This window comes from Vicia villosa, linkage group LG3, assembly GCF_029867415.1.
Source record: "Vicia villosa cultivar HV-30 ecotype Madison, WI linkage group LG3, Vvil1.0, whole genome shotgun sequence".
Lineage (NCBI taxonomy): Eukaryota > Viridiplantae > Streptophyta > Magnoliopsida > Fabales > Fabaceae > Vicia > Vicia villosa.
In genome coordinates, this window is record NC_081182.1 from 25,328,325 (window position 1) to 25,351,924 (window position 23,600).

Here is a 23,600-nt window from a genome sequence, read left to right on the forward strand (position 1 = left end):
ATGGTATTTGGCCAAATCAAAATTATTCGTAATTTTGTCCATAATTTAATTTGCTAAACCCCAATTCTTTTCTTGTGTTATTATTATTACTATTACTAATATTCTTATTCTTATTATTATCTTATTTTTGCAGGTACCTCCTTTGGCGAAAGGGGAGCAAAGGTGTCAATTCTTTCTTACACTTATTTGTTTGCTTATCTTGGTAAAATCTCTTTTTTTAACCACTAACCCTAAAAAAAAAAATATATATATATATATATATATATATATATATATATATATATATATATATATATATATATATATATATATATATATAAAATAGGTAGATGTTGTCCATTTTCTTGAATTAGGGTTAGGAGTTTATCACATTCTTTATTTTTAGGCTAATAATTATCTTAGGCTAATAATTATTTTTAGGCTAATTAATTTATTTTTAGGCTAATTAATTTATTTTTAGGCTAATAATTATTTTAGGGTAATTAATTTATTTTTAGGCTAATAATTATTTTTAGGCTAATTAATTTAATTTTAGGTTAACCTTCGAGATTTAGAATTTATCACCACAGATACCTCTAACCCTCATTTTTTTAAACGCGCGAATTTCTTTTCTCATCTCAAAAACTCCAATGATTGTCGAATGCTTTATTTAATTTCTGCTTTTTATTTCTTTATTTATTTTATGCTATTTATTTAATTTTTATTTTTTTTGCCATTTAAATTCTAGAAAATGTGTATAGGCTTGTAAGGTTTTTTTGTAATAGTTAGATTTTTTATTTTCGCGCTCCATTCTTCCTCTATTGTGTAATTGCCCCCAAAGCCTTGTAATAGCGTAGGAACTTTTATTTCTGCCTTTATTTTTTTTTAACTGCGTGGTTTGTAATTTCGGGAGTGAAAACCATGAATTGAATGTAGAATCACTAACTTATACAAGATAAAATATCCGAACTGAATCACTTGATTGTGGCACACACACACCTTTAATGGTAATCTTTCTTATGTTGCCTATTGCCTTTCGATTTAAAAAATAGTCAAGTCCCTCGAATGCGAGGATACCTTAGCAATGTTGCCCTCAGTTTATTATCATCATCAAAGATCATAATTCCCTTCGATGTTGACTAAAAATGTATATGATCTTGTCCCGCGAGGTTGCCTATGATAAGATGATGATTGTCCCTTTCGGATGCTAAGGTATCCTCATGTTGCCTTAATGACTATTATATCCTTCCCTAAAGATTACCTACCCTCTTTATGGTAGGGACAGTCTTATGGCAAACGATAATCCTCGATGACCCTTTTCAAATCCAATGAAAGGACTACCTGCCCTCTTTATGGTATGGATAGCCCTTTCAAACGAAAACTTAAAGAACAAGAAAGACAATCTTAGGGTAGGTACTCTTAAATGCTTGCTCCACATTCAAACTCTCAAAATACTTTTCACATCCTTTTTTCAAATCAATTCAAAAAGGCTACGCTTATTTACAAGCTAAAGTCCTTAACAAAGTTTTTACTATTCACACACTACACTTCAAACATTTTGAAAACAAAGTGAGCTAAGCAATTAAGAGCTCATGGATAACCATGGATACAAAGGGTGCTTACACCTTCCCTTTGTATAACTTACCCCCCGAACTCAATCTCATTTTAAAGAAGGTCTTTCCTGTTCTTTTAGCCTTTCCAATTGGATAAAATAAAAGTCGGTGGCGACTCTTGCTATCCGCGACATTTCAAAAAAGTCAGTTCTCCCACCATATTACAAATACCACTTATTTTTTGTTGCTTGTCGCTTTACTACTTCAACAAGCTCCTTGTTATTGAATTTTGCAATCCTTCATCTACATTCAAAGTGTAACACCCAAGGCTAGCATAATCGTCCCTTTGAGATGCCACAATCTCCATCCTTACCTCATAATGATTCAAATGATAATTAGAGGTTTGTGTAACCATTCTCTCACTACTACTAGTATCTATAGTAGGAAATTCTACCTCAAACTTAGTTTTCTCTTTCATAATTTCTAAGAGATTCATCTCTTGGTTCTTACTCTTCTTTTCCTGAAGGGACTCGCTACTAACTAAGTAAGTTGCTTTATCACCAATCTTACCCAAGAAACTAAATGCCAACTCAATGGTCTCATGCATTTTTATTCATTGTCAGTTGTAAAAATCATTAAAGTGTTCTGAGACAAACTCCAGGAAATCAATCATCATACCTTGACCTCAAATTCCATAACTTGTTCTTATCATGAAAGTCTTTGCTAGTTGATGATGAATTAACAACAACATTTAAACCTTTTAAAATATATAGACATCATATTTTAGACCCTTTAACTATGATCACATCATCAAGATAAATCTTCAACCCCCATATTCAACTCTAGTGCAATAGCCTAGATCAACAAACATGCTTATGGATAACAAAGTTTTCCTAAGTTCTGGATCATACCTCATGTTGTAAAGAAGAAACTAAAGATCATCAAACGTTTTAAGTCTGACCATACCAATACCATGAACCTTGCAAGACTTATTCTCACCAAGATAAATTACAACACCTTGCTCCAGCTTCAAAGCCTCAAAATATTCTTTTCTTGGAAACATGTGACAAGAGAAATATGATTCCATGACCCAACTCTCTTCAGTATTCAAACTCGACACCATTAATGCACCAACACTCACAACTAACCCCATCCGAGGCAAATACAACCTGAACAGAATCATCATTGTCATTCCTCTCGGGACAATCCCTCTTGAAGTGACCATTTTTCTGACAATTATAGAATTTTACCTTTGACTTGTCAAACCTGTTTTATTTGGACATTCTTCTATGCTCACTTCCTCCACTTTAGATATTAAAGCCTTCATCATTATCATCAATCTTCAAATCTTCCAGCTTTGCAAGTTCTTTGGATCTAACAGTCGTATGGACTTCATCCAAAGTAATAGTACATTCCTTATCATAAAGAATGTAATTCTTAACATGCTCAAAGGATCTGGATAATGAGCTAAACAAAAGTAGTGTCTTGTCCCCATCATCAATCTTCACCTCAATATTCTCAAGATAATCAATAATCTTGTGAAATTTTATCATTTTCTCCACTATGGATTTGTTCTCCATCATTCTAAATGAATAGATTTCTTGTTTCAATCACGGGTCAGGTTGATGTGCATAAGGTATATCCTTATGCATGGTGCATAAGTCTCGTACGAGTAATATTTAAATTGTTCCGAGTAACATTTTAGGTAGAAACGAATAATAATATCATAATCCATGAATAATATATGCGTTATTTGTACACATTTATTAATTATGACTAATTATTAATTGTGAGTAATGAGTACACTATTCTGAGTAATATTTACACCATTATGAGTAATATCAAATTTTAACTATTTTGAGTAATATATTCATTGTTCTGAGTAATATTTATACTATTTTGAATAATCTGTATATTATTTTGAGTAATAAATGTAATACTTTGAGTAATATAAACAATATTTGAGTATTTATGCACCGTGCATAAGGATATACCTTATGCACATCAACACATCCCTTCAATCACAACCTATGAGGCAAAGACTTGGTCATATATAATGATTTAAGTTTTCCTTACCTTTCAAAGCTTTAATACACTTTTAATGTGTTAAAATTGTTTGCATTTTTACTTTCCAAACTCAAATCCATTGTCTTCGAAAAGTTTCTCGATATCCCATTTAGCCAGGGTGCTCACCTGAAAATAAAAACCTTTTGCCCCACGGTGGGAGCCTCTTGTAGTGAAATTGATAGAATAATTAAAACTACTTCCAAAGAAGTATTTAGAGTTTAATCAAATCAAAAAATTTGATGCACGAAACAAAGAACAATGACAACCAAAATAAATATCCTTAAGTAATAATAACTTTTAAAGCAATAAGACACTGAATTAACTTGGAATAAGAATATATTAGAATGCAAGAAACACAAAAGGTTCTTTAATTCGCTATGCTTAAAAAAGTTCTTCAATTTTCTATACTTAAAAAAGTTGCTATAAGAGATTACAAATGAGTTAAAATAAAATATCTCAATCACCTTATATAACTCCAAATATTTCCCAAAACCATAAACCCTTATTTCTATTTTCAACTCTAAAGTTCTCAAGATTGTTGGAACAATTAGGGTTTTCAAGAAATTGAAGAAAGAGAAGAATAAAAGAAAGGAAGAGAACTATATTGTGAAATGGAAAATATTATTATGAAGTTATTCTCCTAATTTACATCGTTAACTTTATATATATGGAACCAAATCATATAATTCAATAAATGCATAATTCGACTATGTTGAATACTTGCTTACACACTTCCACGCATATGTTGACTGCAACTACTTCGACTGGGTCAAACATACCCTTGTCAAACACAGACATCCCTACAGAAATAATGAATTACTAGCTTCTTACACACACCCTAATTCATTTCTTCAAGGCTTCTCATCCCGATGCTTCTCTTCAACTCATCAAACCTGACTTTCTTCAAGGGCTTGGTGAGTATGTCAGCTAGTTGTCATTTTTTCTTGCAATGCTCCAATTCAACCTTTCCTTTATTTATTTGATCTCTAATGAAATAATATATTCTCTCTATGTGTTTACATCGACCATGACACATAAGGTGATTTTCCAGGTCGATGTTTGACTTGTTATTGACAAACAACTTTATTTTCTTAGGTTCCATGATCTTGAGCTCTTTTAGTAGCATTTATATCCATACTGCTTGACATGTTGCATACGATGCAACTACGTACTCAACTTTACAAGATTACAGTACCACAATGCTTTGATTTCTTGAGCTCCAAGAGATTGGAGCACCTTCAATCATGAATATGTTGCATGCAATACTCTTCTTCTCGTCTTAATCTCCATTGAAATTTGAATCAGTGTAATCATGTACTTCTGCATCTGCACTGGTATTCTTCTTCCTTGACATCAACACAATATAACACCCCAACTTTAGTTATTTATTTTTAATTGAATTGTTATTATTTGGGGGAGGGTAGATATTAGAAATTTAATTATAATTATTGTAAATTATTTAATTTATTTAATATTAGAAAATTAGAGATATTTTAGAGTTGGGAAAATATATTTTGTATTAGAATTTAGGAGTAAGGGTGTATTTAGTAAGAGCTAAGGGTGTGGAGAAATTTATTGAATTAATCAAATTAGAGTAATATTTAATTGATTAAATAATAAAATATAGAATTTCTGAAAGAATAAAAAAAGAAGAAAGAAAATGGGTGTAGGGAGATTTTAGGGGTGAGATAGGTATTGAGATATTAGGTTAAAATAAATAGAGAAATTGAGGTAGAGCTTTGTACTGTATGTGCAAACTTGGAAAAAGAGGCAGAAAGAGACATATCTAATAGAAACCTTGAAGAGCAAAGAAAAATCACAAAAGACAAAAAAAATTATAGATCGGAAAATTCGAGGTAAGGGGGAATTATTCATATATGGGTGGCTAAACAAAAGGATAATGAGAGTTCCTTACCCTTCTATCTTCTCCCATTTCTTTATTTATGATTGTTGTTATGGCCAAAAACGGTTTGGGAAAAATCCTTTAAGGCGATTGATTGATGAGGTTTCCTTTTATTATAATGAATACCATATGAAATTATATAATTTGTAAGCTGGTATGCCTTGTTGATGCCTTGATGTTGAATGATGATTGTATATACACCTTATGGCAAAAGTGTAAAAATTGGATAATTATGTATGAATTATCGGTGGCTATTGATATGTGTTTTTAAGTGAAATCATAAACAGTCAAGAAATCGAAATAATAAGAAAAAGTAAAAAATCAGGGTTTGTGGGGAGGGGTGACGTACGAAGAAGTCGCCACGGTGGGCCATGTTAGACACGGCGACAGCTAGAGCCGTAACGTGGCAGCAAGGTGTCGCACTCAGCAGCGGCACACTCGTCCAAAGCCACTGCAGCACAAGCGCATCTGGTGCAAAGTCGTGGGTGCGCATAAGAAGGAGTCGAGTCAAAAACAGCATAGGCGGTAGGACTTACAAAGCGGTAGTTAGAGGCCGCGATCGGTGTTGCTAAAGGCACGCGACGCAACGGCCTAATGTCGCGGTCGGCGGTGTCACAACAGTGCAAGTTGCGCGAAGCTGCATCAACGCGTGGGAGCGCGTGCGGTGCGAGGTCGTGGTGGAACCAAAAGCGCGGCTCAGCGCGCGCTTGTCGAGAGTTTGGCAGCGGGAGGTGGTTTTGGCAATTATTGGTCCGGTTTGGCGAGTTTGGGCACTTTCTGATTTCTGTGACTTTTGATTAGTTTATAGTCATATTTTTACTTGTTTAGAGTCTTTTAACAAGTTTATATTAAAGTTGAATGTATTTGACTCTTTTGAGTTAATTTGGTGTTATATTATTACTTGAGTAAGGTCGTTAAGCTAATAGAGTTAAACTTTGAGTTGTCGAGAAATTTAGAGTAACGTTAATGAATTGTTAGAGTTAATTTTGAGTAATTTGTACGTCATGTTCAGAGTTGTGTTGATGAATATTAGAATAAGGCTAGAGTATGCCTATTAGTAATTGTTTCTTACCATGTTAATGAGCTTACATGAGTAATAATGTTTTTATCCTGTAGATGAGTAATTGCAAACTTTTAACAACAATCGGACATTAATAAGGTGCTTTAAGCGCGTATTGTGACCTCTTCTGTAGGAACACCTCCTCTGGTGTATCCCAAATTACTGATGAACTTTATTAATTGGTCCTTCTGATACCGAGCCTCACTGGGGAGATCTTTTTCATTGTATACATAAAGGTAATTTTCCAGTAGAAAGTAATCATTAGTTCAATACTTGGAGAACAAGTCGACACGCCTGCCCTGCACTCCAGCGTCGAAGTTGCTAATTGCAACATGAGCTTCAAGGTTGACGGGGGTTACCAGAAAGAACAAGTCATCGAGGAATAAGCTCCGGAAATAGGTCCAAAGCCGTGAATAATTGACTTAAAGTAAAGTAGTCATCTACTCATAGTCTAGGATGTTGGGTCACGATATCATTTGAAGAGATGAAATAAGAGAAACACACAAGTTTTTCCATTCACGCACTCAATCTAATACTAATAGACGTTCATATATGCATAGCTTAAAGGGTGAACTCACTTGAAGGGTGAACTCGTGAAGGAGCCATGGTCAGATGTTTCAAAACCTCTATCTCAAAAGTAATGAAAGGGAGACAGAGTCCCATGGTAGAAAAACACATTCATAAAAGGAATGACGTAAGCGTCATATTTATCACATATTCTTTTGTTGTCATAAAGACTCCAGATTCCCCATTCGAAAGATAGACAAACTTCCGTAAAAGCGTCATCAAGACCGCCTAATTTATAAAAAAATTAATGGAAGAATAAACACGATCCAGATGAAGTATCCTTTTAGGGCTTATGAATAGTTTTCTGTGATTTATTGCTCATATTGCACTAACTTTAGGTTGTAAGAAAGCGAAATGCTAAAAAAAAGGGCGACTGATAGACTTGAAGAGAAAAACTTTGAAGAAAATAACATTTACCCTTTTAAAAACAGGATTATATTCTAGCAGGCAAAGAGAATTCATCTAACACGTCTAATCACTCACACACAACACTCAATAGTTTTGGTTTCCAATAGTCACAATGATGATATCCATGAAAAGACATTTGAAGTATGGTGCACTAAATGCACGATTCCTTAAAAACTAGAATGTTTCTTATTCATTTGTCTTGGGCTAACCACATCAATCTCGACCAACCACTAGGAAGGGGTCACACTCCTTCCAGAATTTTTTCAGTACACAAAGATTATTATTCGTATAATCCCAAGAGATCTTAATTATAAATGCATCTAATGACTCTCCGCAAACGACGGCTAACAAATAGCTAGTTAATTATATATATATATATATATATATATATATATATATATATATATATATATATATGGGGACGACTCAAGTGAGAACACTTGGTTATTATGAGAAATGAGAACAATGAATCACGACCATTAAATTTTGATTTTGTTGATTTTAATGGACATGATTGGTTTCTCTTTCTATAATCCTTAATATTTAATTTAATTAAAACATAGAAAGAGAAATCAATCCAGTCCATTAAAATCAACAAAATCAAAATTTAATGGTCATGATTCATTATTCTCATTTCTCATAATAATTAAGTGTTCTCACTTGAGTCCAGTGGCGGACCCACGTTCAGTCCAGGGGATGCAACTGCACCCCCTCAAATTTGAAAGTTTAGTTTAACAATTTTAGTTTTGGACAGTTTGCACCCCCTGGAATAATACACTTTGCACCCAGTATTCTCTACTTCTATTTCACTCCACGTCAATTTACTCTTTTCTCTCTCATGTTAGTTTTATAAGACACATTATTATATATAATAAATACTCTTTTTCTCTCTCCACGTTATTACCTAAAATTAAATGTTCTTTTTCATTTTTTAACATTAGTCTATCGTGTTCTCTCTAGTCTCTCTCACATGTTAGATATCAACAATCACTTAATATAATAAATTAACATTTTCATAAAATCAGACTTTTTTAATTTAAAAAGAAGTTAAATATATTAACCATGTAATTTTGAAAAAATAATATATGAATTTAATTAGAATACACTGACAGTATAAAGAAATTTTACAACGTCAAGAAATCACAACCGTTAATTTATTAAAAGTGTTTGATTTTTATTTTAACGTTTTAAAAATAGTATTATTGAGTGGTTGTGAAGCATTAATAGTGTAAAAAGTTTTACATTACAGTGCATAACAATTAAACTCATAATATATATACATATGGTTTTAAAAAATGGTCTTTGATCAACGAAAACATTCGCAACAAAACGGTTTTGACAAATATCAATGTCGTTACCGTTATCATCAATTTTATATTAAATAATAAATTATAATTCGCACCACGACGATCATTATCAGTATTGCAACACATATATTGTACTGGCTCCGCCACTGCTTGAGTCGTCCCCATATATATATATATATATATATATATATATATATATATATATATATATATATATATATATATATATATATATATATATATATATAAAGAAGACGCCGAAATAAGGTAATGAGTTTCAAATTTAATTTATTTTCACTCGTTTTTATCATATACTGACTTGAATATTAGAGTGATAACCCAAGAGGTCCCTCTACTCCACCGTATTGAAAGCTATAATCTGCCATTAGCGTCGTTCTTATTTTCATTTCTGATTCTAAAACGCAATAAATGATAATTGCGTCTACAACTACATTAATATACAAAAATCAAATTTTGAATTTTGAATTATTTACTTTCACATTTAAACTAGTAAATCTAATTACCAAAATATTCGACAAAACACTTAAAAACATTAATATTTTTTATAATAATTTAATATTTATTGTTGAGTAGTTAAGGTAGTTCAACTAGTATTTATTAGTTGGAATAAATAAGTGTAAAGTGTTTGACGTAGTCTTCAATTCTATGTACTATTAATATTTATAAATCAATAAATTTTATATTAAAAATATAATTATTAATATTTTTCTATTTAAAAAAAATGAAATTTTGCTCTACGCCTCTACCATTTAAAAAAAAAAAAAAAGAGTGAAGTTATTTGAACACCTAAAAATTGATATAGAATAAATACTGTTTATGTTTATACTTATTAATTTAATATTCAAAAAGAGAATAAACTAATTTAAAAAAATCATATCTAAACTCAATAAATATGGTGTTGAACACAATTCCTCTTTAAAAATTGGTTTTATTTGTCTCTGATTATTACCAATAAAGTATAGAGCACGTGGGAAAATTTGTTTGTAGGGCGATGTTGACAACAATTCTATAAGCTATCATGGTGTCTCTCTTATTTTGCGAATTTTATGTATTGGTGGACCACTCAAGTCATGTGCGTCCCACCCTATCCTTTTCTCTACGTGAGTTTCACTAAAATATCACATTCTTTGTTTGTGTGCATCATCTTTTTTCTCTAGTAACTAGTAACAAACCCGTGCGTCCGCACGGGTTCTGGTACGGGACGCGCATTTGTTTCAGATGTATATTTTTTAATAGAAAAATATCTGGTACCCGTTAAAAAATAATAATTGAATGTATAGAAAAATGTCTGGTACCCGTGAAAAAATAATAATTGAATGTATAGAAAAGTGTCTGGTACCCGTGAAAAAATAATAATTGAATGTATAGAAAAATGTCTAGTACCCGTAAAAAAAAATTAATTGAATGTATAGAAAAATACTTGGTACCCGTAAAAACATTTAGATCAATAAATTTTTTTAATATAAAATATAATTTTGTTATAAAATATGTGAATAATAGAAGATAAAAAAATTAATAAAAAATAGAAGCTAAAAAAATTATGAATGAAAAAAATATGAGAAAAATTAAAGAGAAATCTTATGAATATCAAAAAGAAAATAATATTTAAAAATAAGAATAAAAGATAGGAAGATATATTAACTCATTAGTTAGGAGTAGAAGAATATTATTTGAATTTGAAATTTATGATGAAAGAGAAAATTGAGATAAAATATTTGTGTTTCCAAGGAAAGATTTAAAATATTGGATACTATATTATAGGAACAAACCTATGCGTTCGCACGAGTTCTGGTACGAGACGCGCATTTGTTTTAGATATATATTTTTTAATAGGAAAGTATCTGGTTATCTGTGAAAAAGTATTAATTAAATATATAATTAATAAAATAATATTTTGATCAGTAACTTCATGTCCCGTTAATAATCAATATTTTGATCAATAATTTCATGTTCCCGTCTACAAATATTATTTTGATCAATAACTTCATGTTCTCGTGTACCTTAAAAAATATTTTGATCAGTAATTTCATGTCCCGTGTTAATAATCAATATTTTGATCAGTAATTTCATGTCCCGTTAATAATCAATATTTTGATCAATAACTTCATGTTCCCGTGTACAAAAGATTTAGTAAAATATAATCTTATTTTTTTAATCACATTTTACACACTAAAACAAACTTAAAATATATTATTAATTTCATTTTAGAAGCATAAATTTTTTTATATATTATTTTCTTTTTAAAATTTAAAATTGTAAAAAATATTTATTACATATATTAAAATATTATTATGAAGATAAAAAAGTTAAAGATATGACATAAAAGCTATATTATAGACTGTCGTTGCTATAAGTAGGTTTAAGAAAATATTAAAAATAAAATATTGATGTGATTATACCATGACAATGTCATGATTACCTACTATTACATATTTATCCTACACTTTCTATCCAACAATTTAGCCAAATTATTTATTAACCAATATCATTATTATCTTTTATTTATAACAAAAACAATTATGCATACATTTGTCTTATAATATTTAATATTTCTATTAAAAAAATTTATGTAAGTAAAAAACACAATATTTTTCGTTTGTAACTTAAGTAGAAGATTTTTTTATATATTAAAATATTTAAATCAGTCATAATAATTATTTATTGTTTAATAATATATGTTATTTTATTCATCAATAATCAAATCACAAAATTTTATTAGCTAATTAAAAACAATAGTCCACCATAAATCTCCAAAAAGAGTAGTGAACAATAGTAATAAATAATGAACAACATAATTAATAATAATAATACTAAACAATAAAATAATTAATGTAATATTTAATTGATTCAAAACGTAAAATATATATATGATATGTAGTACTTTAATTTTTTTAAATATAATATATGAAAAGGTATCTTTATTATATATAATTCATAAGTAGTTTTCTCCCTTTTGAAATTGTAAATATTTGTTGTAAACATATAATTATTATTAAATTTATCTTTTAATTATATAATATGTTGTATTTGTCTCTTTAAGCCATCAAATAAAGAAAATGCAATGATCATAATTAAGTGACCATTAAAAAAATAAATCAAGTTAGATATTAGGAAGAAGATTATGGAGTGTCATGAAGAAATTGATGATAGAAGAAGGGTATTTGAATTTATTTGCCGAATAATTAAAGGGTAGGAGAGAGAAGAGGATAAATGAAATGATTTGATAGTAGAAGAGTGGTTGAAAATTGCAGTATGACATTGGGAAGGAGAAAAGAAAAGATGATGAAAATCTATAAGTGATTAGACAAATGAATAGATTTAAAAAGATTTGATATGTAGAAAACAAAAATAGAAATAATATAATAAAAATAAAGGCAATAAATAAGGTAAATAAAAAATAATCAAAATCAAAATTTTCAAACCATTTTAAAAACAACAACAACAAAATATTATTTTAGAAAGAAAAAAAGTTTAAAAAATAATTAAAAAATAATAAAACGTTATTAATTAATGTTTAATTTTATATTTCAAATACTTTTTAAAAATGATCAACAAATGTTTATTTTTTTACGAATGATTTTTTTTTTGACCAGTTTTTTTTTACAAATGACTATTTCTTTTAAAAAGGTATTTTAAATTTAAAAGGTATTTTAAATTTAAAAGGTATTTATTATGATTCCCATACCTAACTATCATTTCATGGAAATAATAAATTTATCGATCGTTCTCTAAATATTTAAGACACATGAATAGTATATTTCTACATAAAAATCATTTTATATTGTATTAAATAAAACACTATTTAAATTTATTTTACAAATGTGGCAATTGTTTAATAGTATACCATACAATCTAAAAATATATACATTTAAGGAATGATATGATTTTAGAATAACACACATTTATATTTAGTTACCGGTGTAAATACTATTTGTAAACAGGTAACTTAGTTTTAATTTCTTTAAATCATTACTAAAACACTTTGATAGCAATATAATTTCGTAGAGAGAGAAATTGAGATCTTTACAATTTTTTGAATCAAAATTTATACGCTTACTTGACTCAACTTTCAATGTCTGCTATGAAACATGTGATTCAATTTTCAATGTCTACTATAAAGCATTTGAGTGACCAAGATCATCACAACTGTTTCAAAATTGTTTAATGTAACAATTAACTTAATTGGACTACAATAAATAAAATTTTAAGAGATATAAATATAACAAAAATAAATGAGTTGTCATTTTAACTTTTAAAAATCTAAATCTAATAAATATTTTCTCTGTCAAAATTGAAGGCATTAATTGTTGTGTCCAGTCCATTGATAACTTTCTTCATGTTGATGAAATCTTACTTGGCCTTCCTTCTCGTTTTTGTTCAGCGTGCTTTACTCCACTCTATTCTGAAAGTCAATTCGGAGAGAAAAACACACCATATCCATCAATTTACTCCTTTCTTATTGTAAATCTTCTTCAAATTGAAAAAAAATATTATACGCATCAGATTCATCCAAATATATTCAAAAACAATAAATCTAAATATTGGGAATCAAATATCCTAAATAGAAAAACACAAAAAAAAAAAACTAAATTCATTTAAGTTAGTAAGAAGAAAATACCTGTGCAAAATGAAATCAACAAAACCATAAAGAAGAACATATATTGATGAAGAAACATAGATGAAGGAGATTATTTCTGCAAAGGAGATTATCAGCAATGGTTTCTTAGTTGAACATGCTCTGTGTAACTAAAACACACTTTATACCTATCCACCTGTAAAAAATTTAACCCACAAGTTTACTATTCAAACACTTCACTATCACTATAGAATATTATATATGTATAATCCAACAATATATGCAAAAACGTGAAATAAATAATGCTTCATCAAATTTAGCTACCATTGCATATTTGTGTTTCTCTCACATTTGTACGAATTGCTGTCATAACAGTATTAGACATGCCAATATTATTTTTCCTTCCTATTCCTGAAAAACCAACAATCTTAGGTCAATACAAAACTACCACAGAGTCATAATAAACACACAAATCACCCCACTAAACATTTTTTAAGCATAATGATAAATAGAAAATATGGAGGCAGTTTTAAAAACACAGATCTCAATCTCTTCATTTTTAAAAAAATTGAATGGAATATGTTAGACACCCAATCTCTTCATTTCCTTCATCTTCGATTTTAGAAAGTTTGCTTCCCCGTGTCGAGGGATTCCTGGATCTTGTGTTCCCCGTCCTCGTTTCGCTTTCGTCGTCCCCATTCTTGAAAATAAACTGCTTTACTCCTCTTTAATTTGTAGATCTGGAAAAAAATATTTCTAGATCTGGAAAAAAATATACATATCAGAATCAGTTTCAGAAAAATTAAAGATTGAAAATTAAATAATAAAGAAAATAAAAAATATAAAGAAGTGAAACCTTAGTGATGAGTGATGAGTGATGAAAAACAACAGAAAAATGAAAAAATTGAGTTAGTTAATAAAAATATACAAAATAAACAAAGATTTATAGAAGAAAGAAGAAGAGGAAGATATGGGTTTATTTTTGAAATCATAAATTGATGTCACAGATTAGCGGTTGTTTCTATTTGGTTTCAATAAGAAAAAGAGAAAGAAGAAGAGGTAGAAGGAAGAAGAAAAATAGGAAGAGTGTGGGTAGGAGAAATGAAGTGAGTCACAAAAAGAGTGTGGGTATGAGAGAGTTAGATTTGAAAGGTTTAGAAATATAGAAATAATATTTGGAAAACTCAGACCTGCAAGCATAACATGTAGCAAAGAAAAACAAGTAAGCTACCCACGTGGCAGCTTATGGAAGCAAAGGGGCAAAAGGGTATTTTTCAGACCATCTAACTTTCTTATATTGTAGATAGCTATTCCAACGTCAATGGCGGCCACATTCATTTTTATTCTTTATCATTTTTTGTGATCATGAGTTTAGTTCATCTCACTTATTATATTGTTTCAATACTTTAAATGTTTCATCTAAGTATCATTAATAAAAAATAGTTGTATAAAATATTTATTCTAATCCTAAATTAATACAATGGTTCGATCCCCCGTAACTCCGATTAAAACGGGGTTTAATTCACTTGATCTCCGAACCGGGCTATACCGGTGGTGATAAACCAAAAAAAAAAAAAAATTAACTACAAAACTTTAAATGAAAGAGAGAATAATAATTTTACCAAGTTATCCTGATTAAGTATTAGTGTATTCGAAATAACATTAATATTAAATGAAAAAACAATAAATTAAAAATATTTATTAGAGGATATAATTGAAAGATTAAATATAAAATTGCATTGGTAATATAAAGTGACAAATATTTTGAGACAAATTCGTTTTCTAAATGTGACATTTACTTTGGGACAAAGAGCCATATATTTTTAAAAAGAAACCTTTGTTGTTAGGCTATGGTAATGAATGTAATTAAGATACATATGACAAAAAACCTGGACCCTTGTTATTATATGTGTGAGTGGTCTAAGATTGACCAACCAGCCAGTGCTAGTTTATTGCTATTAACTCATAAAGAAAAAAAAAACAACTCTATATATAATAATCCATGGTAGCAAAAAATCCAAGAAACTGGAAATTAATTAGTTATAATTCAGAAGTTCCAAAGGAATGATTGCTGACAAAAAGGGTCATCATAAACATCATTATCACCTTCAGCTTCTACTAATTCCTTTTGATTAGTATTATGATCCTCAAAAAGCGGCGGTAAAGTGTAATACAATAACTCATCCGAATGCATCTTTTCTAAGTCAGAATAGAAAAAATCATCATAATTTTCAGAACTAACTAAATTAGGATCATAATTTGAACCATGTTCTTCTAACATGTTCAAAAATGTCCAATCAATAGTGTTCCCGATATCATGCATAGTTGTAGAAGAACCTGAAAAGCCATTAATTTCAGGCACAACATTGGATTGATCAGTGTTATTATTTCCATTATTATGATTATTATTACTATCAATAACAATTGGTGGATTTTTGTTGGCAAAGTTAGCAGCAATCTCTCGAATCTGTTGCGGATCGTTAGAAACTGCAGTGTTCTCCAAATGAAAAGGTGAATCAGAGAAATTGAAAGTTGCATGACGACCACGAAGACAGTAAAGGGCAGCGTCGAAAGCTCTTGCTGCTTTCTCAGGTGAATCGTATGATCCTAACCAGATTCTGTCACGGCTATTCGGTAGCCTTATTTCACATACCCATTTTCCCCACTTCCTCTTTCTCACACCTCTATACATTTTCTTGTTGTTATCATCATTATATGTTGATGATGATGATGATGATGATGCTAGGGTTTTAGTTTGAGCAGTGATGATTTCATGATGATGATCCATTTGTAGTATAGTAGTTATACACTTGCTTGCATTCATGTAATAATTATAAAAATAAATTATGGATATATATAGACAATCTGAATCAATATTGGAGATTAACAATTTGTATTATGGTAAGTTATAAAGAAACATGCATGAATAGGTGTGAATAAATGGAATTTGAATTTGAATAAGAATGAAGGTCTAAGGTATAAGCGTGTTGATCGAATTGAGCGTAAGAAGAGTGTACGGTAGTAAATGGACTTGTGCTCCTAAAGTCGCAAGGAGGATGGTAGGTCCAAAATTTTACTCCCCAGCTCATAGCAATATGTGCCATTTACTTCTTATCATCACCAAACAACAAAAGTGACGTTTCTGTATTTTTCATAAATATAAAAAATGGAATAGATTGATACGATCTCATAATATCTCTGATTTTATTTATTTAGTGTATGAATTTTGCTACAAAACTATTTGAGGTAATAAGTAAAGAAAGAAATAGAGCACATGGGGAAAACTGTTTGTAGTAGGACGTTGACAACAAATGAAAATAGTATCATCATAATCATGGTTGCATCTCTTCTTTTGCGAATTTTTATAGTGCTGCTGGTGGACCACGCAGGTAATGTATGTGCCTCCCACCTTGTCCTTGTCACTAAATCATCTCACTCTCTATGCATCATTTATCTCTAAGACACTACATATCTCAATGTTAATAGCGGCGACATTGTCGACCTTTAACTTTTCTTTAAAAAATTTATCACAAAATTAAATGCTAGGGTTAATATTATGATTTCATGCCTAACTTTCAATAGATATTAGCATGTTCAGATTTGAATATTGTTTCGTTCGGGAATCAGAAATAAATGATTTAACTTTGTAAAAGAATCAGAAATGATGAGAGGTGGATAATTGTTGATCTTGAACGTTGGCTCCGATCTTCTTTACGGCAACGTAGAGTGGACCTACATGATTAGCACTCCAACGTCGAAGACAGTTCAAGACTCAAATGAGTAAAATGAAATTGGAGATCAGATAGCTTGTACCTTCTCATATTGTATGAAATGTTTTTATATGTTAGGTCGAGTAGAGTGGGCTTTCGATCCAGTCCAAAACAATTGCTCCTAAGGCTTTGTCGAGTACTGAAAGAACCGGTATAAACCTTAAGTATCATTGACTGAGCTCCATGTGGTAGTCCGATGTGAGATAAACTGAATCAATTTTAAAAAAGTAATGAAGAATAGGCGCATTTAATGCGGTGCTATCGTTGAGACGCATCATCACTCATACTTGCATGTGTGATGACATGACCAGTTAGGTTTTTGTGTAGTTCATAGAGTGCATAAGTGTGCTTGAGTTTGGCGTGTTTCCATGAGTTGACTTCTGGAATTGATCTTGTGGTCTTTGTTCATAGTTGGTCTTGATCCTTCGACTGTTATTGCTTATAAATAGAGTGAATTGAATATTTGGAAGTTTTTGCACCTTTTTAGGTTTTAAACTATCATTTATTTTTCCAGATAAAACGTCTTTGTCCCATTTTCCTTAAAATATCATTGTAAGTGATTTAGAGCTTTACATAAAGCTTTTTCCCTTTTCATTCCTCAAGCTTCATCAACCTTCTTTATACAAGTATCATTCCTACTCGAGCTTTCCAGCATCTCCTATTTTTTCTGATCCTTCTTTTAGTAGCGACCACGCGGGACCAAAGATTATAACCACATCCGATGACTCTGGATCAGTAGGGATACGGGATACTTTCTTGGATCGAGAAACTTCTTCTTTTGGGTCGTTGGATGCCCTTATATCAAATGTTGAAGGAATAATAAATCATCTTGAGACCCCTATGTCCCCTCCTACCTTATTGGAAGAGGAGATATGAGCCAACTTGCAAAGAAGGGACTGTGTCAAATACTTTATCCAAGTTTATTTGTAGAATGTAGGTTGTGAGCACATCAACGCTGAGGTATTGGAACATTTAAATTTTTGACAATGGTTGAGTGTGACGTTGTATGATTGGGTAGATTCAAAAGTGTTAGGTACTTCATCATCTTTGAGCACTCAGATTGCCCTACGTGATACTGGCATTGTGGTCGGAGATTCGTTGAAATGGTTGGTCCTTCCAATGCCTAAAGAGAAGAGGATATGGAGGTCTTTTGACGACTGCATGGTCTCGTTCTATTAGTGCCTGTTTATAAGGATAGGACTGCGGCTTCCTTTTTCTACGTTTGAGGTAGTCTTCCTACAACACTTAAAAGTTTCTCCTTCCCATATTCATTTGGGATCTTGGACATGCATAAGGGTTTTATAACATTGTGTGCCGAATACAAATCTTGGAAGCCCTGTCTTAGCTTGTTCTTCGATCTTTTCCGTAGGTGCACCTCTCTGGATAACTTTCATAACCAGGGTCTTCTTCAGCTTCAACCGGACATCCCTTAGTTTTGCTCCCTTACTCTAGGAGGCATCTGTTTCTTCAGAAGTTTCCTTTTGGTGAATCCCCTCACCCATAAAACTCATTTTTCCTACTATATCCCCCATCGACTCTCCTCCAAACTGTCAGGTTTTGTATCCAACGTATTGGTCTAAGATCTACTATAATCGAGGTGTTGGCTCCTACTATACCCATTTGGGTTCTCTTTCTCCAAATAAGGAAACAATGAAGGAGGAAATGCAATCTTAATTTCGAAGACTTGGCAATGAGGACGTGTTCGGTCCTGGTGAGATTCCTCATACCAAAGTAAGGAAAAAGCATATTCATACTCGTGTTATCTTGAGTGCAATTAATCCTGAGGAGAGGAGGAAGAATATTGGTGAGAGTAGAGTCTTCATGCTTTTTTACATATGTGATTGCATTTTGCAGATATCATGGATAAAAATATCAAGTTCACAATGTCTCGCATCCTTGTCGATGCCTAAAGCATCTGGGCAGCAGTGAATGTTGGTACTTTTGTACCTTGCCCTCATTCCTCATGTGCCTACTATTTCTTCTCTGATTCCCTATACTTAAAAAGTTGTTACACGAGATTACAAATAAGTTACAAAAAAATAGCTTTCGCCATAGAGTTCCCAAGAACAAACCCTGAAGGCTCCCTAGAACAAACCTTATTTTCTACCCAAGTTTTTCTCAACCTTTTCAACTCTTAATATATGAATAACTCAAACTCAGGGTGTATTTCTAATTCCCTTAAGATAACTCCAAAGGTTTCCAAAAACCTTTGCCTTTCTAGGTGTACCATTGGAAAACCCTAAACCCTTATTTCTCCATTTAAGCCCTAAAACTCTAAAATTTTCAAAATGTAATAACAGAAGAGATACATATTTATACTTGCTAAAACCTAACATATCCATAAGAAAGCCCAAAATAAAACTCATTAATTGTTATGATAAAATATTATAAATATCTTATAATATCTTTTATGGTAATTTAGCCTATTTCTAACTTAATATAAAATATATATTTAATATTCTAACATCAATGAACAGATCCGCAAACTGGACCGAACAAATCTGATATATGAGAATCGCTTGAACCAAACACTTTTGTTGCTTTTTGGCTTCTCGGTATTTTCCAATCTCGAAATATGTTTTCTTTCTCTTCATCATTCAAAGGTTTTAAGGCATACTCCAAAAATATCCACCTTTACTTTAAATCATGGTGATGTCAATTTAACCATCAATAACCTTGTTGCTCTCTACCAAGTTGAAACTCTAATCAATAACCTTGATCAAATTCAAGGCACCCTTGAATCTTAATCTCGCCGCTTCCATCCACTTGTTTCCAATTATTGTTTCGGCCTAGGTAATCTAACATTGCCCACAAGTATGATTATCCAAGCATCTTTGACTCCACATGCCTTTGAACGTATCCCTGGAGGTTCCTCTTTCTGTATTTTGCAATCCTTCGGTCACATTTAAAGTATAACACACAAGGCTAACATAATTGTCACTTTGACATGTTACAATCCCCCTCCTTATACCTTATCACAAGTCAAATGATAATCAAAGATCTTTGTAATTGTTACATCATTACAACTAGTATCCATAGTAGAAAACTCCACCTTAAACTGAGGTTTCTCTGTTATAGTTTCTAAAAGGTTTATCCCTTGGTTTTTACTATTATTTCTCTGAAGAAATTTTCACCCAACCAAGTAAGCTGCTTTGACATCAGCCATTTTCCAAAAACTCAATAACAACTCGGCAGTCACATGCATTTTTATCCCTTATTTTTTGGAAAAAAAAATCATTATACACTTCTGAAATAGCCGACACGCATTCATAATGCCTTGAACTTAAATCTCATAGCTCTTTCTTGTCATGAAAACCTCTACTAGTTAATGACAAATCAACAATAACATTTGATTCTTCTAAAATATATATACCACATTTTTAGACCCTTTAGCAATAAACACTTCATCATTCAAAATCATCAACACCTCACGTTCAACTCTAGTGCAATAGCCTAGATCATCAAACATGTTTATGGATAACAAATTTCGCTTGAGTTTTGGAACATATTGTTATACCCCAATTATTTCCCGAGTTTTTAATTTTTTTCTCAGATCAAATTCTAAATCATCATTTGCACTGATCATGTCCATAGTTCTATTAGTCAAATTTTATCCACTTTGTCATACCCCAAAATTTGCACATACTATTTCTCTTGTTCAAATTCAAATCAAGGTACAAAGCTCCAAGACACTCCCTCCTAAATAAAGGCTCAAGAAACTAGGGTTTTGTTGTTCTGAGGAAAAAATTAATGGATCAAAAGCTCCAATACATTTCATATGTTCTATGATATCCCACACTACTTCCATGACATAGTACAGGTCTCAATTCAAAGAGTTGGTCACTCAATTGCTCAGAAAGTCAACAGTCGACTGGTATGACCTAAAAGTCAACTGTGGTCAAAATACAGTCAAAACTCTTGATTTTTTGTCAACATCCTCATATTGAAGTATCATTCACCATTTTATCAAGAATTGATCATGGTTCATCAAGGAAAGATCAGAAATCAACAAATCCAAAAGTTTCTAAATTAGGGTTTTCATAGGAGAAAGTCAACTGAACTTTGACCAGTCATAAATCCCACATGGAACATCATAAATTTCCCATCGAAAGCTCATTTTGAAGGAAGTTGAATTCTCTACAATTTTGTCTCTCACATGCCAAGTCTAAAAATGCTTCATTTGGGAGATATGACTCAAAATATTACAGGTCTCTTTTGAAAGTCAACCAAAAGTCATCTTTTTCAAAAGAGCACACTAGGAGCATGGAAAATTATTTTGATATGGGACCAAAAACATTGGTTAGAGGACTCTTTAAGGTTTCTAAAAAGTCCAAGAAATTGGAAAAATGTTGAAGTATGAGGAAATGTCAAGGTGTACAAGTTCACCTATTTCCAAGGGCATGTGTGAAGAGAAAAGGTCCAAAACTTCAAATATTTTCAAATGGGCCTATATTCTTTTCATCCAATCTTCATTTTAAGCCTATCCACGACCCAAAATTATATCTATCAATATTATATTATTTTTATTAATTATTTTATGGTTTTTATGCATTTAAATCATGATTTAGTTATATAAAATAATAAATTAAATGAAGATATGATTGTGCTTTGATTCTAAGCCAAGTATCAATCAAATTATACTCCTCAAACCATAAAAATTCGTGCAAAGCAAATTGATGAAGAAAAGATTGAATTTGGACATATTTAGAAAGATTTGCAAATCAAATTTTCTCAAAGAACAAATCAAAGATTGAAGAAGATTCATTCCACAATTGTTGACCTAAACTATTCTCTTATATAAACACAACTCATAGCAAGCCCTAGGTCACGAATTCTGCAGCCAAAGAACTTCAAACCCGAGTTCAAAAAGCAAGAAAATCTCAAACACCAATTCGGAATTGGAGGCCAATTCAAGTTGTTTGGTTGATTGCAACGCGTTCCAGGATCATCAAGGAAGCTTTCCCAATCATTCCCAGGCTCTAAAGCATCAAGAACCAATCATTGTAAGTCCTTATTTGGCCGATTTAAATTTTGGTTCGAATCCAATCATTGATGCATTATTAATAAAATTCACATGCATATTTATGTTGGTCATGATGTTGTTAACGTTTCTGGAGTTTTAATTTGGTTTTTGGGCATGATAGTTATGATTCGCCATGAACGATTTCTTAGGTTTTACATTGGGGCTTTTTGATTTAGCACAAATTAGGCCATAAGACAGGTACCATGGGATTCGTATGGATGAGACGAATTCGTTTATAGCATCGCGCCAAATTTCTATTATGATTTGCTAGTATTCGTTGAGGCACAGGTGTAATAGATCCAGGCTTTTCATAGCGTTTCCTTTTTTAAAATCCATGGATCGCGTGTGTTATGACGTACGCACTATCATGTGCCCTCATCCTCAGAGCCATCAGATCTCCAGATGGATTCATCCAACGCTCCAGAGCTGCAACCACACCATAGACCTCACGCGTGCGCCACATACGATCAGAAGTTAAGTTTTTTTAATTTTTTTTTATTTCTAATTGCACAAATTAATTTTTTGTTTTATATATATATATATATATATATATATATATATATATATATTTGTTTCTTTGCTTTTTATATTCTTTTAACAAACTAGTTTTATTAAAATTCTTTTTTTTTTACAAATAACATAATAATATTTATTTTAATTATTGAATTAGCTTTATTTATTTAAATTCCTTTATAAAATCATAATTAATTTGTTTTAATGGGAATACCCTTTTATTAAAATTTATCTATTTTTCTATCAATTTAATTAATTAGGTTGAGAAACCAATAATTAATTTAATCGGACATTTATTTTATTTAATTTACGCCCGAATCAGGGTTTGCGAGAATTTGCCATACACTGAAAAAATATTTCTTTGTGCATTTTTTTAGGGTTAGCAACAGGGTTTCCTCCGACTACGCGCTACGCCTATTACGAAGCTAAGTCCCGACTTTATCTTTATTTGAATATTTGTTTGCCTTATAAAATTATTATTAGGGTTAAACCTCGAAAGCCAATTAACTCTTTTGCACTCACTTCTTTTGCTGTCTTCTTTTGCCGATTTTTCAGGGTTAATCTCGAGACTACCCCCGACTACGAACCATATCAGATCAAAAGTTAAGTCTTATTTTTCATATTTATATTTTTAATTTCCTTTTGTTTTTTTATTAAACTAGGGTTAGCTTTATTTGTCAACGAATTGATAATACACTCACCCATTTGTGTTTGTTTCTTTTTTCCTAATTTTTCAGGGTTATCCAACCGTCAAAGCTCAATAGTCGGTAACCCTAAAACCCTGATTTACTTTCTGTAATTATTACTTGTTTAGATCTATTGCATTATTGATCCGCTGGTTTCTTTTTCCCCT

At 31.1% G+C, this 23,600-nt stretch overlaps 1 protein-coding gene and 1 long non-coding RNA gene across 5 annotated transcripts; both read right to left on the reverse strand.

Annotated features, from left to right (window-relative positions):
* Positions 1–13,085: 13,085 nt before the first annotated feature.
* Positions 13,086–14,579, reverse strand: LOC131655200 (uncharacterized). 4 transcript variants are annotated; one of them, XR_009299684.1, is made up of 5 exons: positions 14,298–14,579; positions 14,032–14,203; positions 13,766–13,852; positions 13,484–13,637; positions 13,086–13,267 (listed from the first exon to the last, which is right to left on the reverse strand). It is a non-coding gene; the product is annotated as an uncharacterized LOC131655200 (long non-coding RNA). The 4 variants fall into 4 exon arrangements; XR_009299681.1 differs by having other exon boundaries at positions 13,766–14,203; XR_009299683.1 differs by having other exon boundaries at positions 13,086–13,332; positions 13,766–14,203.
* Positions 14,580–15,488: 909 nt separating this feature from the next.
* Positions 15,489–16,304, reverse strand: LOC131657736 (ethylene-responsive transcription factor ERF017-like). Its single transcript, XM_058927100.1, has one exon. It carries the CDS (start codon positions 16,263–16,265, stop codon positions 15,489–15,491), a length of 777 nt encoding a protein of 258 aa, XP_058783083.1. The 5' UTR covers positions 16,266–16,304.
* Between the last annotated feature and the right edge of the window lie 7,296 nt (positions 16,305–23,600).

Coding starts and splice junctions, on each gene's coding strand:
- LOC131657736 (XM_058927100.1), bottom strand. CDS start 16,265: ATGAATGCAAGCAAGTGTATAACTACTATACTACAAATGGATCATCAT.